At 40.8% G+C, this 16,397-nt stretch overlaps 1 protein-coding gene across 1 annotated transcript in view; it reads right to left on the bottom strand.

The window, feature by feature from the left end:
* The window catches only part of Lrrk2 (leucine rich repeat kinase 2), a 143,195-nt gene extending 127,105 nt beyond the window's left edge, over window positions 1–16,090 (bottom strand). The window contains exons 1-6 of the mRNA XM_031353252.1: window positions 15,730–16,090; window positions 15,477–15,562; window positions 10,237–10,346; window positions 6,863–6,951; window positions 3,928–4,062; window positions 1,152–1,286 (exon numbers count right to left, since the gene is read on the bottom strand). Coding sequence (XP_031209112.1) covers window positions 1,152–1,286; window positions 3,928–4,062; window positions 6,863–6,951; window positions 10,237–10,346; window positions 15,477–15,562; window positions 15,730–15,877 — 703 coding nt within the window. The 5' untranslated portion in view covers window positions 15,878–16,090. The remainder of the gene's footprint in view (window positions 1–1,151; window positions 1,287–3,927; window positions 4,063–6,862; window positions 6,952–10,236; window positions 10,347–15,476; window positions 15,563–15,729) is intronic.
* Window positions 16,091–16,397: the final 307 nt, after the last annotated feature.

Raw genomic sequence — 16,397 nt, 5'->3', positions numbered from 1 at the left:
TACACACACACACATACACACACACACACACATACACACACATACACACACACACACACACACACACATTAGCATCTGTGGACAAACACGTGCACATTTACACACACATTCATGTACACACAAGAAACACTCATACTCACACAATCATGCATGTATCAACTCACACACATACATTCACATTTATACATACAGGTACACACACATATATGCTCACAACATGAACACACTCATGTACCATTTACATACACATGCTAGCTCATATGCACAAACACCCAGATGGCATGAACATGCATACACACACATGCATGTACACAGAGACTATACTGGCAAGCATACATGCACACATTCACATACACACACACACATACACACACACACACTGGTAAACATGCACACACATACGCATTCACACACCACACACTAGCACACACCCTCGCACACATTAAACACACATGCCACACACATTCATAAAACCCAAATCTGCTGAGTGGCTTGCCAATCATCCACTCCACATCTTTCTGTGTTTTGATTTGTTGTTTTAGTAGTGTGGATTGACCTTAAGGTGCCATGCAAGGCAAGCACTTGGCCAATAAGCTGTACATCCAATTTTATTTTATTTATTGTGAGATGTGTTCAAGGCGAGCCTTGAATGCAGCCTCCCAAGTAGCTGAGATTTCAGGCTTAGCTACGGGCCCAGCTGCACCTCACCATTATGGTCTTAATGTCCAGCTCCTAACTAAGTCCCTGTATTCAACTATATTGCACACATTCCTGAATACCAAGTTCCCAACACTGAAGACTCTTAAGCACCCTGGCCTTGCTCTCTGTTTGCTCTCATGGCCACGGGAATTTCTGTCTATGGTGCTCCATCTCGGGTCCTGTCTGTCTTTGCTATCACAGTGTGAGCTCAGAATTGGCAAGGTGTGCCTGTATGCTTTCTGTTACCATTCCTCCTGCGCTAATCCTAGAAATGCATGCAGCATAGTCTGAGCAAATCCAAATTAATCAAAGTGAACCAGTGAGTGAAGACATTTAGCATCGACTGGACTCCACAAAAATAAAAAAAAATTAAAAATTAGAATACATTTAGAAAAGCGACACTTCGCAGGTCTCCACATGCAAAGCAGAAATCGTGCTGAGAGGGTACTCACAGGTAACTGCTAGGGAATGCAAGCAGCAGAGAACATGGTGCACAATCTCCTCATCCCTTCTGAAGCTGCTGAATGTACTCAGCAGTATCATGTAATCTTTGTTCTCAACAAACTCAGTCAGTTGTTCCTCGGAAACTAAACCAGGAAGGGAAAAAAAAAAAAAAACACAGGGACATGCTTTAAAGTGACATGATATCCAAAATACATTTATAAGCACAAGAATTTACAAACGCGGTATACTTAAATGAAAAACGTTTCTGCAAAAATGACGTCAGAATCTGAAACATTAGATTTGTTTAAAATGTTAAAATAGTTTTGTGTTCAACAGGCTATGTCATCTATGAGAGGAAAAAGTATTAGGGCTCCAACCATTCTCAGGGAATAAAAGGAAGTATTTGTAATTTCTTTGGGGGGAGGGGAGTCTACAACAATCTAATCAGCACAATAAATATGATGTATTAGATGGAGTACTTTATGATTCTTTGATAACAGAAGGTGGTCCATTGGGATGAATGACCGAGGAGTCTCACCCACTGATGATAAAGATTAGCTTTTGGGATGAGCTACTGTGATGTTGGTCACTGATGATGAAGGTGACTCATTAGAGAGGAATATTCTACACTACTGACTGCTGATTATGACTGGTGTGTCTATTTTATTGTTTTTTAACTTATGTGTGTTATGTGTACCTGCTTGTCAGTATTATAGCACATCCCAAAGAAGTCAAGGAAGGCCAAAGAGGTGGCAGATCCCTTAGAACTGGAGTTATAGGTGTTTGTAAGAAACACAGTGCGGTACTAGAATTGCACCTGGATCCTCTGCATGAGTAACAAATGCCAACTTTCCAGACCCTACTTTTTTTCCTCATTATTATTTTTTATTCGCATTACATTCCAATCACGGCCCTTTTCCCTCCTTTCTTTCCCTCACAAGTCTCTGCCCCCATTAACTTCTATCCTCTCCTTAGAGAAGGGGCAGCCCTCCCTTGGGTACTTGCTTGTCCTGAGGCATCAAGGTAGAGCAGGATTAAGTGCATCCTCTTCCACTGAGGCCCAGTAAGTCAGTCCAGCTATGAGAAGGAGGTCCAATGGCAAGCAACACCACACTAATTGTTAGGGGACCCGCCTGAAACCCAAGCTGCACATCTGCTACTTATGTGGTTTTGATCTTGAAAAGCTGGGAACCTACGGTGGACCACTAAAGGAAAGTCATCTACGCATGTCAATTCAAAAGCTGTTAACTGTAGCAAGTGGCAAGCGGTGGGACTTTGAAATACTCTGTCTTCATGGTTTCCTGTGAGAGATCAAAAACTGTCATTCTTCACTTTTATAATCAGAATGAGTTGATCTACATTTGGAGTCATATTTTTTAAAAGCAGGAACTTGAAAAACTGTTTAAGACCCCCCAGGCTGTTAGGTTAAAAATGGTGCCAACAAAATATTAGAAAATGCAGCTCTTTGTAACCAACCTTAATTGTTTTCAAATGCACACCAGCACATCCAGGTAAGATAATGTGAAACTGGTTAGATTGCTTAAATTAATAATAGATGCCCTGGAATCTTTATATTTAATAATATAGTATAGTGTCTGCAATACCTTTTTAATTTTTGACAACCGTCTTTATTTTTTTGTTTTATTTTTGTTTTTTGTTTTTTGTTTTTTGTTTTTTGAGACAGGGTTTCTCCGTGTATCTCCGGCTGTCCTGGAACTCACTGTAGACCAGGCAGGCCTCTAACTCAGAAATCCGCCTGTCTCTGCCTCCCAAGTGCTGGGATTAAAGGCGTGCGCCACCACCACCCAGCTGATAACCATCTTTATTAGCTTACTTTTCAGAATTAACTTTATTAACTAAATTACTATCTTGGAGAACTTGATACTCCTGAAAAAAATCATATATTGTTTTCTTCTTATATTTATATAATATGTCATATACCCTAAGCACTAATGATCTTTGAATTAAGATTTTCTTGTTTAATAATTGCTAATCTATGTCAGTCTCCCCTGGAAGGACACAGCACTGTCTAGAGCATAGCAATTGCATTCCTTCATGAGTAAGGATTTATCCAAACTGAAACACATAGTTACAGGTCCTGTGAGATAAAAAGTTTCAAGTTGTATCCTTTTTGTAACACAGAGAGGACAGCCTGGAAGAGAGGAAGGTCTCTCTCCTCCCTAGCACTCTCCATCAGACCTGATCACCAGAGACCCAAGTCTGCAAACCAGTGGCAACCACTGTGTGCTAACCAGCTGCTAATCTCGGTCAACTTGCTCAATTCTCTAACCCATTTCCTCATCAGGTCAATGAAAGGACTAGACAAAACCAGCTCAAACCAGCACAATAATTTGTTATCAGTTTCTGAGCCTGCTGTGAAATGCCCACCAGTTTTGTTTCTCAAGGACACCGTGTGATTGCCCAGTTTCTACACTGAGCATGTAACAATTTCAAGTTTGACAAGATTCAAAATCATAACCCCATTTTAAGTACTTGACTTCATAGTTTCCTTTTTTCCTTTTTAACACACATACAATTGACTTTGCAAAGTGAACTCATGGCTTGTTACACAATGGAAGTCTACTGCAACCGTATGATGTATAACCTGTGAGTGAAATTCAGAGCAGAGAAGAAAGCAACATTACCAAACTAACAAACTTTATCATGCTCTGTCAATAGTGTGATTTTACATAATTTTTTCTCACCAGTTACATTCAACTCTTCCCAGTACAAGCCATTCTTCCTAGGTATGCCTCAGAATAGAGAATCTACAATTTTTAATACCTCTCTCAAACAGCACATGTAAAGCTTTGCATCCGAGTTTCTGGACTTCATCATTAGCTGAATATCTGTGCATGGCATCAAAAATTAACAAGAAAATATCACATTCTTCATCCAGTATCAGCAAGGTGATTTTACCTAATTTGAAGAAAACAATGTACTGTAATAAATATTTTTTTAGCAGTTGACATATTAGTTTTGCATGAGGGTTATGAATGTTATGTGGACTTTTATTTTTGATAGAGCACTTCATTTTCCCAAAAGTTATCCCTATAAAATTCTGTACAAGAGAGATAAATCACCAGTCAATTTACTTCTTTTTGGCACTACACATACACACACACATACACACACACACACACACACATACACATGTACACACACACATAAGCACCCACACATATACACATGCACCCACACACACACATATCACTCACACATGCATGAACACACATGAACACACACCACTCACAAAAATCCAAGCCTCCTTTCTTATGCTCTGGAAATGAACTCCTATCTGCCTATTGAGCACTACCATTTAAATATTCTGTGGGTACCCTGATCTGAGCCTCCCTTTGCTCCTATTCTTCATCAATGAGACCATCATCTAACAACCGCCCAAGAGAAATTTCCCAGTCATCATCATTCCAAACTCCCTCTCTCTTCCATTTTGTCTAACCAATGAGCCAATTCATCTCATTAAGATCCAAGCTGTTCAAGTGTTAGCTCTTAAATATTCCAAAGCTCTCTCTGTATAAGCTAATTCTTATTCAGAGAATTATTCTTATCCTAATCAGGGCCTCTTCCCATCTCTCCTAGAATGCAGAAATATTCACTTAATTTCTCTGCTTATTCTAAACGTCTATCCAACTCTTGACAATTCACTCCGTGAAGTGTATTTCTAAAATTCAGATGTGATCCTGGATGTCCCTTGGTGGAATCTTCTAAGCTCTTCTGTTCCTCTTAAGTACACTAAAGAAGATTCTTTACAAAATCAGCTATCCTAGTGTCCTGAGCACAAGGCCGACTCAAGCCTACATCTGTGGCTATTTTTAAAGCCTTCCTCCAATTGCTCTGTGAACTTTCCTACCACACTTAAGATGTTCCACCAGTAACATCCATTCCATCAACAAAAGTAACTGTCATGGAACAAGGATGGTAGCAGTAAACAGATTTTAGCCAGGTTTTTTTTTTTTTTTTGTGTGTGTGTGTGTGTGTGTGTGTGTGTGTGTGTGTGGTATTGCAGACTAAACCCAGAATCTCATACATCCTGAGTAAGAACTCTACTAACTAAGCTAAACTCCTAGCCTCATAGTGAATGTTTCTGTAATACAAATGTGTTCATCACTAGTTATTTCACTTCATTATAACATGTTTAATCAACAATAGAACCTCATAAGACAGGTTCAAGCCCAATTTTAAAGATAAATACTGAGAAACAGAGAGGTTACATAAAGCCAGTGACTTTGTCTAGTGTTCAATTAGTAGTTAATAGGAGCCAAGCTGGATCAAAGTTAAGCAGGTCAGCCAGGTGGAGTGGTGGACAGGGGTAATCCCTGCACTTGGGATGTAGAGTGTTGAGATGAAGATGGTGAGTTTTAACAAGCCTGGGCCACATAGAGAGTTCAAGTCCAACCTGTCCTACATGAAGTGTGACCCTGTCTCAAAAGTAAAAGGGCATGCAAACAACTCTACACAGCTCACAAACAACACTTGTAACTCACACAGGGAAATTTGACTGCTATCCCTTTGGGGTGAGTATCATTCGATTTGTAGTATAGTAGTTCTCTCACTAAACTTCAATTATTTCTTTAAATGCATTAGCCCATCTGCCTGGGCAGCTCCATTCCCTAGCCACAATGTGTCTATTTAGATTCAAATTTAAATCTACAAAAAATTAAATAAAATCAAAATCCATCTTTTCATACTTCAAATGTTCAAGTAGAGCTACTTGCTGCGACAATGGGCAACACAATTTCAACCACAGCAGAAGGGCCTCTGGAGTGAGTGTTTGCTTGTGACAAAGGAGAAATGAACCAAGGACAACTGTGACGTTCCTAAGCATGAGAGTTGAAACTAGTCAGTGCATGCCATTAAATAATTGAATTAAATGCTCTTTAGGAGTCTCCTGTTTCCTGCCCTCTGTGCCCTGGGCCTTACATTCTTTCTTGCTGCTTTTCTCCAGAGAGTCTTTATTAGCAGGAACAATTAGTACATGGATGTCTCCCACCCACCTGTGCAGCCTCCCTTCCAGTTTCTCAGGTTTCAGTAGCTCTGCACACAAAATTCTCTTGACCTCAAAACGACCACCCCTTCATTGAACAAAACTCCCAGTCCTTTGGGGTATGTTTTCTTGACAAGCACAGCTGTCTGTTATGGCAATGACCATAACTATTACACCATCTCAAAGTCTTGGCTTGGGTCTCTTAGCCTCTCAGCAGACATCACCTTAGGCAGAGAGCCTGATGTGTGGAGTCAGACCCTGATAGTGTTACGAGGTGGCCTCAGCCACCTCTCTGCTCATCAGTTTGCTCATCATCTCACCCAGAAAGATAAAGAAAATGCCTATCTGAGGTGAAAGGAGTTTCAAAAGCATGTAAAGGATGTTCCACACCAAGTGAGAATCTACCAAGCACTCAAGAAGGAATGCTGCATGCTTTATCAAAGACAAACACAGAAAAGACTTTGAGGGTTTGCACTGAGAAAGCTACCAGGAAAGTGAATTATGGGAGCAGATTTTAGAAGCCACTAAGGAACTAGAAATAAGAACAGTGGAGAGACACACAAGCAACATTTAGAACCAAAGTGCTGAATGAGATGTGAGAGAAACAGGAGGCACGGGCAAAGGCAGGCATAGACACTCTAGATATCATTGGTATTTAGTTTGTACTCTGACCCTGACAATTGTTAACAATAAGCATTTCCCATCGTCACCTACCTGAATCTAGGAGTAGATCTAAGGCTTTTAGTCCAACTATTGACAGGTTTACATTGGCATGATGAACAGTTAACATTTTAAGAATCAGCCTGGAATAAAAAAAAAAATCACATGACAATAAAAGTTATACAGAAAAGTGAAGGAGATGCCCCACTAGGGAAGGCACGTGCTACCTCGCCTGACAACCTCAGGTCAAGCCCTGAGAGCCCAGAACAGATTTCCACAAGCTGTCCTCCGACTCCCATACGTGTATCCTGGCATGTATGTGCCCACCCCCTACATGCATGCATGTATATGGACATACAAAATCACTCCATCAATAAATAAATGCATGGGTTCTTCTAATGAAGCCCTGGCTAGCATGAAGCTCACTATACTGCTCAGGGTAGCTATGAATTCATAGAGATCCAACTGCCTCTGCCTCTCTAGTGTTGGGATTATAGATGTGCACAACCATGGCAAAGTAAATGCAATTGTTTTTAATGAAATTTTGGACTCAGACTTTCCGTAACACCTAAAACAATATTTAGGTACTTTTTCACTCACCCTTACATTTACTGTGTTTTGTTCTGCTTAGCAAAGCTCATGTGATGCATTTCCTCTTGGTACAGACTTAAACCAAGCTTATAAAATTAACAGCCTGGCTTGGGGTGCAGCTCAGGGGCAGAGCACTTGCCCAGCATGCCCAAAGCCTCAGGTTCTATCTCTAGCAGCAGAACAAATGTAAATAAATAAATCGAATGACCAGGAATACTATTTGGTTCAACTGAGGCAAATACTTCGCATGATTCCATGTGTCAAATTAACAAGTTGGATACATTCAATATATAGATTTCTCTAATTAACAACTATATATCAGTAAAAGTTGAGGGAAACAGAAAGAGTAACCCAAACCTTTATTGTTGTGTGCAGCTCAGGGACAGAGTGCTTGCCTACTATACATGTGACCTGTGGATTGACCCATAACACAAGAAAGCTTAAGAGACTTGAGAGGAAATATAATTCTGTCTCAATAGAAAAGCCGTAAGTTCTGCCTGTATTTCAGGAAATGTTCTAACTCAGTCATTAACCCTGTTGCCTAGCACCACACGCAAAGCACCATGAAGAGCATCCACATCCAGAAGAGATGCCTTCATTACAGATGTGACAAGAGTTTATGAATTACATGTCACATGTGTTGCTATATTAACATGCAGGAATATTGAATACAGGAGCTCACTTGTATATGACCTTAAGGATCCACTTACATATTAAAACTTTTACTTGCTGCTATCTTTGATAAAGAAATTTTCTATTCTATATAATGAAGTCCCATAACCATAGACTTTGCTCCCAAATTCACTAGACTTTAACTCCTGTGTTAGCAGTTCCAAATGTAACCCTTAACTGTTTCCTGCCTGGTGGTGTTTGGTTTTCTATTGTTGGAAGAAGACAGAGCTGGTGTCATCCACAGTCTCTTTTATACTCAAGGAACATGTCCTTTGGCATCCTAGCAAAGGATGAACAGTGACATCCTAGTGAAGGACTGTTGATACCCTCCCACCTAGCCACCTTCCTACTCTAGCCCTAACCCTCACTGTTCCATTCTGTCAGAACACAGTCCAAGAATGGAGTCGTGCAAGGGGAATTCTGAGTACTTGTGAGACAAGTCCAAGAAAACAGGACAAGAGTCTTGGGATCTCAACATCTTCAAAAACATGGAATCAGTCTTAGAATGTGCTTTTTGTATTAGATAAGAGCAAATTCACTTCAAATTATTCATCGCAACTGGCTATTGTTATTTGTTCATATGCCTCTGTGCAGCTTATCCTTGTGGTTGACTATATACTTTACTCATATGACTCTTCCTAACCCCTAGGAGTATAAACTGTCTGATGCTCTGAATAAATTTGGCTATTGCATGAGTCTTTAATCTGCCTCATTCTTAGCCCCTGCTCTCCCAGGTTCACGGCGCCAACTAAGGCAGTAAGCGCATTCTGAATCCTTCACATTACTACTACCAAAGACATTCTCTTTGATATCCATCACCTTTGGAGGAGAAAAGTTTGGCAACAAAGGAAAATGTCTTACACAATCTTTGCAACAGTGTTCTACTATAGATACCAGGGTTTCTCCCATCTCAAAGATGGAGATCTGACTTAGGACTGGAGTAGAGACAACAAATGGAGATGGAGGATGGGCTGGAGTGAGCAGCAGGTAAGCAAGAGAATACATAAGTGACTCTGAAGCATGTTTCATAATCACCCCCCAAACACTTGGATTGTTCTGGAATACAAGGAAGCAAGTTTTGCAGCACTCTTATATCGTAGATTAACTAAACTTGAGAAAATATTGGAAAGTCTCAAACAACCCTAAGGGAAATCAAATAAAATCAGAATGACTAATTACAAGCCTAGAGTGGGTAAATCCTCACTGAATATTACAGAACTGACAGAGGGAATTTCAAAAATCACTTTTAAAATGGCTGTCTTGTTTCTCAAACCATACTCTTGAGATGGCAGAAATGAAAAAGCTAGTAACACCCACATATTAGAAGTAGAGAAACTTGTAGACACTGGGGCCTATAGTAACTCACTTCAGAACAGACACACCTTTGTACAACATACACATTTTATCATAAATATAATAGAATTCATTTTTTTCATAAAACCTATTTTTTTCAAGCAAAGTAGCATTGGGGATAAGTTATCCTTATAACGAGATTTCCTAAATTATTAAAGAAGATACTTTGATGAATGTCCAGAAACAATTTTCATTTTTGAGAATTTTCCTAGAATAATTTTTTGTCAAATGTCTTACCTAATTATGGCTATAAATGTGGTCTTATTAAAGACATTATGCTGAAAGCTGCAACCATATGACTGGCCAATAGTCACCTAGACTAGGCTGCAGTGGCCGAGAGAGAATAAATTTCCTCTTTCCTATTCCTTCTGAAAGCCACAGTCTCTGCTCACTGACATTAGCATACACAGATACATGCAAATTGCACAAGAAGACAGTAGAGATTAACTTTGAAACGAGCGGTTACAGAGCTAACTTCTTGGTTGCCAAGGCTTTTACAGATTATATCAGTTCCACTATTAATAGTAAAAAGCTTGTTTGGCTTTGTCTTAAGTGGTACTCAAAAATCTACAACTTAACAATTTATATGACTGTATATCTGTGTTAATAAAATCATCTCACCTGGTCCTTTACTATCAATTTTAGTTTTCTAGTTCACAAATGAAGTTTGAAGATCTCTGTAAGTTTAAATCATTGGTGTAAGAAAAAAAATATCAGCTTTGAAGGAATTTTCCAGAATGGTTTTTGGATGACCAATAATATCACATATAATTTTTCAATGCAGTTTGTCTTCACATATCTATCATACTTACCGGTGAATACCAAGGACTTCCCAATCATTTCCAATATCCTGGGGTCCTATTAAGCTTTGCAAGGTTCCTGGACAGACTTCTATTAATTTGCACAGAAGTGACCACCCCGCCTGAAAATAAGAAAGGTAAATATTTGCCTTTTCCTTTGAAAGATAATGTTTCATATGGACCCAGACTAGCCTTAAACTTGGTAGCCAAGAATGAGCTTGACCTGATCCTTCTTTCTCCACATGTAAAATATTGGAATTACAATCATTTACTAACACATCCAGTTTATATGATGACGATAAGTGTTATTGAATCCAGGGCACGATACACAAGCACTCTACCAAAGGAGCCATGTCACCAGCCCTATACCCACATTTTAATAGATATGCCAATCATGACTCTGTTTTTAGTGGAACATATCATTATATCATTTTTAAATAATCACTTTAAGCCAAGACAAAACCCTAAAATGCTTTCCCAGAAATGAGAGTAAGGTGTGTACTTTGACTAAACATTGCTGTAAAAGCGCACACAAGTGAAACACAAAAGTACTATGGCAATTTTGAATGAATACAAAATAGATATCCACATGTGTGCATGACATATATGAGTTGTCAATGCAGTTTACATACATGTTTTTAAAAAATATTTGTTGGTTTTATATGTTTGGATGTTCTGCCTGCATGTGTGCATATATGCTGCCTTTGTGCCTGAAGGCCAGAAGATGTCAGATCTCCCTTACTCTAGTTAGCTACTCTGAGGCTGTGAAAAACAGAGTAAAGAAAGGGCAACTCAGGAAGGAAAGGAAGGCTTCCTCTTACAGCTTACAATCTGCCATCGGGGAAGCTGAGGCAAATACTCAACAACAACCCGGAGGCAGGAACTGAACCGGAGACTGGAGAGATGCTTTTACAGGCTTGCCCAGTTTGTTTTCTTATAGAGTTGATAACTGCCTTTCCTAAGGAAAGCATTGCTTCATAGTGCACTGGGCCCTCCCACAATCCTTACTCAAGAGAATTTCCCCTAGACTTGTCCACAGGCCAGTTTGACGGAGGGAATTCCTCAGTTAAGGTTCCCTCTTCCCAGGGTCTCTAGTTTGTGTCAAGTCGACAAAAACTAACAAGTATGCACTGGTAAGGGAATTAATATGGAGGAAAACCACCCTACAGGTGTTAGGAACCAAACCAGGGTCCTCTGAAAGAGCAACAAGTGTTCTTAATGACTAAGTCATCACTTCAGCCCCCATTAAAAAAAAAATATATCTTTACTCAGACCATTATACATGATTTCATCATCCACAAACCATTCCCTGGGGTGGGGGAGAGATACCAATTCCCATTCCAACTCAAAGGTTAACCCACTCTTCTCCCTGCCTCTGCAAATCTAAGTACCTCCCACTCTCCCTGTGGGTTAAAGAACCATACTTGACAAGTCCAGGAAAGTAAACAGAAAATATGGAGTCAAGGTAGCATGCACAATTAATGAAAGGGTGGGTGAGAGAGACTCAAGACAAGTATTAAAGCGATATAAATCCTGGAAGTAAGATTAACTATGAGACTGATAAAATGTAAGACTCCAGCCACACATCAAAATTCCTGAGCTATAAGATGATCCAGGTACTAAGGGCAATAATTGTGTACAGGGGAGAAGATGGAAGCTAGAGAAGGTTGGAGAGAAGGGTGAAGATAAAAGATACAAAGAGCCAGTTGCAAGGCAGGAAATTTATATTCATTTGACATTGAGACAGTGGCACATATTTGTATGTTTGCATGAGCAGATAGAAGGCATCTCACAAAGATAAAAATCTGTATAGTCTATCCACAGTTTCTTCTTTTTAGAGCATTGTTCACTCTAAGGTCTCTTTACTATGCAATTTTTTTTAAATAAGCATGAATTGTCTCATTCTGCCACTACTTCTGCTCAAATAATTTTTATTTTCTTTAAAAATGACAGAAATATCCTACAGTCACTTTTTACTGACATTTAAGTTGGATACCCTCCTCCATGTAAGCAGAACAGACATTGAGAACCCAGTTGTCATAAAAAGCAACTGTTCCTGGGATTTTAAGAAACTACTACATGAAGCCTCCCCCCCCCCCCCCCCCCCCCGCCCGGCATTTAAAAAAGTCACATTCTGGTGAGCTGCTAGTGGGGAAACATTATTATAAGATGCTAAACTCATGTCCATACCTGTATGGGCTGACTCACTGAGAAAACCTGCTTTGCTCAGGTTGCTAACGCTACAGCATCAATAACTGCTTGGCAAAAAAAAAAAGATCCATTCTAGCAGCTAAGCCTGTAATCAATGAGTGGAGCTTCAGTGACTAAGTGAAACTTTCAGCAGCAAAGCAGGCCTAACAACCAAAGCATTACTCTTTCAATTAGGAAGTTATCTTTCAAAGAGAGAAAGCTTTAACCCTGAAGTCATTACAGACCAGGCTGCTGTCCTCTATGACAATGGCGATCTAAAACTCAAGCATCGCATTCATAAAGGGTGTAGAAAAAAAAAAAAAACAAGAGGTGGAAGAACATTTAAGTCATTTAGTTTATTTTGATCTCATTCTTCAAAGGATGGAGCTATACGAAAAAAGAGAAGTAAAATTGAATAGCAAGATAAAATGACTAACAGTGCAGAGGGAGAGCTTGAGAGCGGCCCTATGAGATCTGCATTTGTAAAGAAACATAGATAAAACAAAGTATAAAAACTCAGAGTCCCAAATGTCATGTTGGATGACCCTAACAAGAAACATTAACGTACATGTGTGAAAAGAAACTCACCAAGCTCCTTACCTTCACCAAGACATTCTCATTTGGTATTTCCAGCTAACTGGATTGCAAGAAATAAGGAAAGATGCTCATCCTACTTAGAACAATTATATGAAGAGATTTCAAAGAAGATACTAGTTTCAAGTAGAGTGTTGAAAATCTCAGTAGAGAAAGAATCCTTTCTAAAACCCTATGATAAGACCAATGGCAATCTAGCCATTGTATCTGCTCACAGTATTTGTTCCAAACCATTGGACTTTGGCTTGCTCCCACAAAAATCTTAGTAAGCCCAGAACTAGCTGATGGAGATTTTGAAGGCACACACAAATTTGAGCCCTAGCTTTATTACAAGCACCCACAGGGACTACTTATTCTAACTAAATCAATATGAAGGAAAGACTTTGCTCAACTTTCTTCAAGGGCAATGAAATTCCAGTAAGAACCAACTGACATACTATGCATAAAGCCCTCGCAAATAGGCACATATAAAACACAGAGAGTAAAATAAAGTCACAGAGTGACTTTATTCTGCTAAGTTATCAACCCAGAGGCTGCCCCTTCCCAATAGGCTTTGCAGCTGCTGACTACACAAGCTGGTAACATCTTAACCGCTGCTGCTAAGTGTGCCCACATTTGGGCATTTTCTAAAATCAGACCGTCTCAGTTGGCTGGGTAGCTTACTGGTAGACAGCTTGTCCAGTACAGGCAAAGCTGTGTGTATAATTCCCAGCACCAAAAATACAGAGAAGGAGGGGGAGGGTGGAAAGAAGAAGGAGAAAATGGAGGGGGAGGAGGAGGAGGAGAAGGAGGAGAAGGAGGAGGAGGAGGAGGAGGGGGGAGGGGGAGGAAGACAAGGAGGAGGAAGAGGAAAATGAAGTAAAAGGGAGTAGAGTAGAAACAGATAAGGGGGGATGAAAAGGGGGCAGTGGTGGGGGACAGGGAGGAAAACATTAGAGTGGGGTTATAGGGTAGTAATCAAAATAATTTCATTAGCATATTTAAAGTCGCAGATCTTGATTCTCAACACAGACAAAGAAGGAGGAGAAAGACAGAGCAAAGACAGACAGACACACAGGAAGAGAAGAAAGGAGAAAGAATTAAGCAGTGGATATATGTTACAGATTCTCCCGAGTTCTCAGGTCTACCACTCCCTTCTGTGTTCAGTTGACTGAAAGTCAGGGCTCAGTTTTTCCCAGTGGTGCCAACCAGGCATGAGTCTACCAAGTAGAAGCCTTGGCAGTGCAGGCAGCCAGAATTAGACACTTTTGAATAGGAAGCAAGAAGGATGATGTAGGTGGAGAGCAGAAAGCACCTTCCAAATGATTCATATTCCATGGGTAAAATTCAGACTTTTGGTGCTAAAAAGAACAGTATCTTTATCATACTTCCATCTTCCTCTTGATTTTATTCGATAATAACCTGAAAATCACTAGTTGGAGAGGAAAATTTCACAATTGGAAAAATAAAAATATTTACTGCAGATAAAATTATTGCTTTTCTAAAAGAAAATTAGAGCCAGGTATGGTGGCATATACCTGTAATCATAGCACTGGGGAGCCAGTGGCGGGAAGAGGGCAAGTTCCAAGCAGTCTGGGCTATACTGTGAGAACCTGGGGGGGGTGGAAACAGAGAGAGAAAGAGGGGGAGGAGGGGGAGGAGGAGGAGGAGGAGGAGGAGGAGGAGGAGGAGGAGGAGGAGAGAATTTGGAGACTGAGATAAGTCTAGTCACTAGAATGAATATGAAGGAATATTCTCCCCATACCTCCAGCGTTCTCCTACAAGTAAGTCTCAGTATTTGGATGACAAAACTGATTTCAGATTTCAATTCCCCAAATCACAAAACTCTAAAGGAAGTTAGCACCTTCAGAAGTAATTCTGTCCTGACTCAAAGTCATTCTTACTTATCTGAGTCTGCTCTAAAAATCACGTTTAATTACATAGCCTACTTCTGGACTTCCTGTGACACAGATCCAGAAGTTAGACTTTTGTATCCACTTGGAATGACAACAGCAGCAAAGTAGAAATGTAAACACGGCGTGGGAGGTGGGGCATGCATTCGGGAACCTCACTTTCTTTAGATAGTGGGTGGTACACTGCAGGAAAAAAATCCTTGAAACGTGTCTAATAAATTAAAAGTATAAAAGCAAGCTGACCTTATGAAAGTTTGCCGTTTACTTGACTGTTTTATTACTGTTTTTAATTACCCTCCCTTGCTGGAAATATTCACCGCACCGCTCTTTCAGAAACTCACTGTATATTATGGAGCATTCTTAGAATAGTTTGAAAGGTTAATGAGCTCACCTTGCCAATAAGAGAACTGTTTTCATTTTGCCGCTACCCCCACCCCGATAATGTCAGTTAATAAAGTTGCTTTCTCACTGCTAACAATTGACAAGATTTTCCCTTTTAAAGCAAATTTTAAGAACCCGGGGGACATAAGGCCTGTCATAGAAGGGTCTTTGGAACAGAAGGGAAGGCCCGCTTACCTGCTGCACACTGGCGACTCTCATGTAGGAGTCCAGGACAATCAAGAGAGGCACGTGGAAATTTTTACCTTCAAATAACTTGGAGGCTGGAAAAGAAGAGGGCAAATGGGGAATGAAAACAAAGTTACAACCTACAGCATCCTTTCGATCTTTCCGGGACCTCAGCTCCCTGAAGGAAGGGAGTGGGGTGTCCAAGATTAACACTCAAGTGCAGGATAAAGTTTGCAGAGGAGGGAGGGGCTGCAGGCACTACCGCGATCGGAGTAGGTGAACACCAGCATGTCCTCCAGGAGCTGAAGCAAGGTCTCGATCTGCTTGCCTTCCTGGACATTATTCAGCCTGACTATCAACTTCTTCAGAACCTCCTCCTCCTCTTCCTCTTTGCAGCCCTGACAGGCCATGGTGCAGCCAGCGGGGACTGCGGCGAGCTGGGAAGGCTCCTGCTCTCGGAGCTGCTCGGCCGCCTCCGGCAGCAGGCCCAGCCCTCGGTCCCCGGCCGCACCCAGACGGCGACGGCGACCGCCCCTGCCCAGTCTCAGCCCGGCCTGCCTAGCCTCATCGCACCGCTGGGAACTCCGCCGGAGGGGGGGCGGGAAGCGAAAGCCGCCACCGCGCGTTCACGATCTAAGAATAGCTATGGGGCGTTGGGAAAGGAGGACACCGCCCAGTTGGCCCCTCTCAGGAAAGCAGTTTCTTTTAAGAGTTCCCCCTATAGGAAGAGGAGTAATTTTCTCCCCAAAGAATGAAGCATTTAATTATCAAAATCGGCCAGCTACATGGGCTTTGGGAGTAAAAGTTGTTTGCTTGCTAGTTATCCGGAGCTCTGGTTGCCAAAAGGCCTCTTGGCTGTTTTGAGTTTGCAGGCAGGCAGGGATCCTGGAGCTCTGATTCAGCTCTCTGCTCTCAAGGATGGAACTCGCA

This window comes from Mastomys coucha, unplaced genomic scaffold (assembly GCF_008632895.1).
Source record: "Mastomys coucha isolate ucsf_1 unplaced genomic scaffold, UCSF_Mcou_1 pScaffold11, whole genome shotgun sequence".
Classification (NCBI taxonomy): domain Eukaryota; kingdom Metazoa; phylum Chordata; class Mammalia; order Rodentia; family Muridae; genus Mastomys; species Mastomys coucha.
Note: the sequence above shows the minus strand (reverse complement) of the source record. Positions and strands in the feature narration are given on the sequence as shown.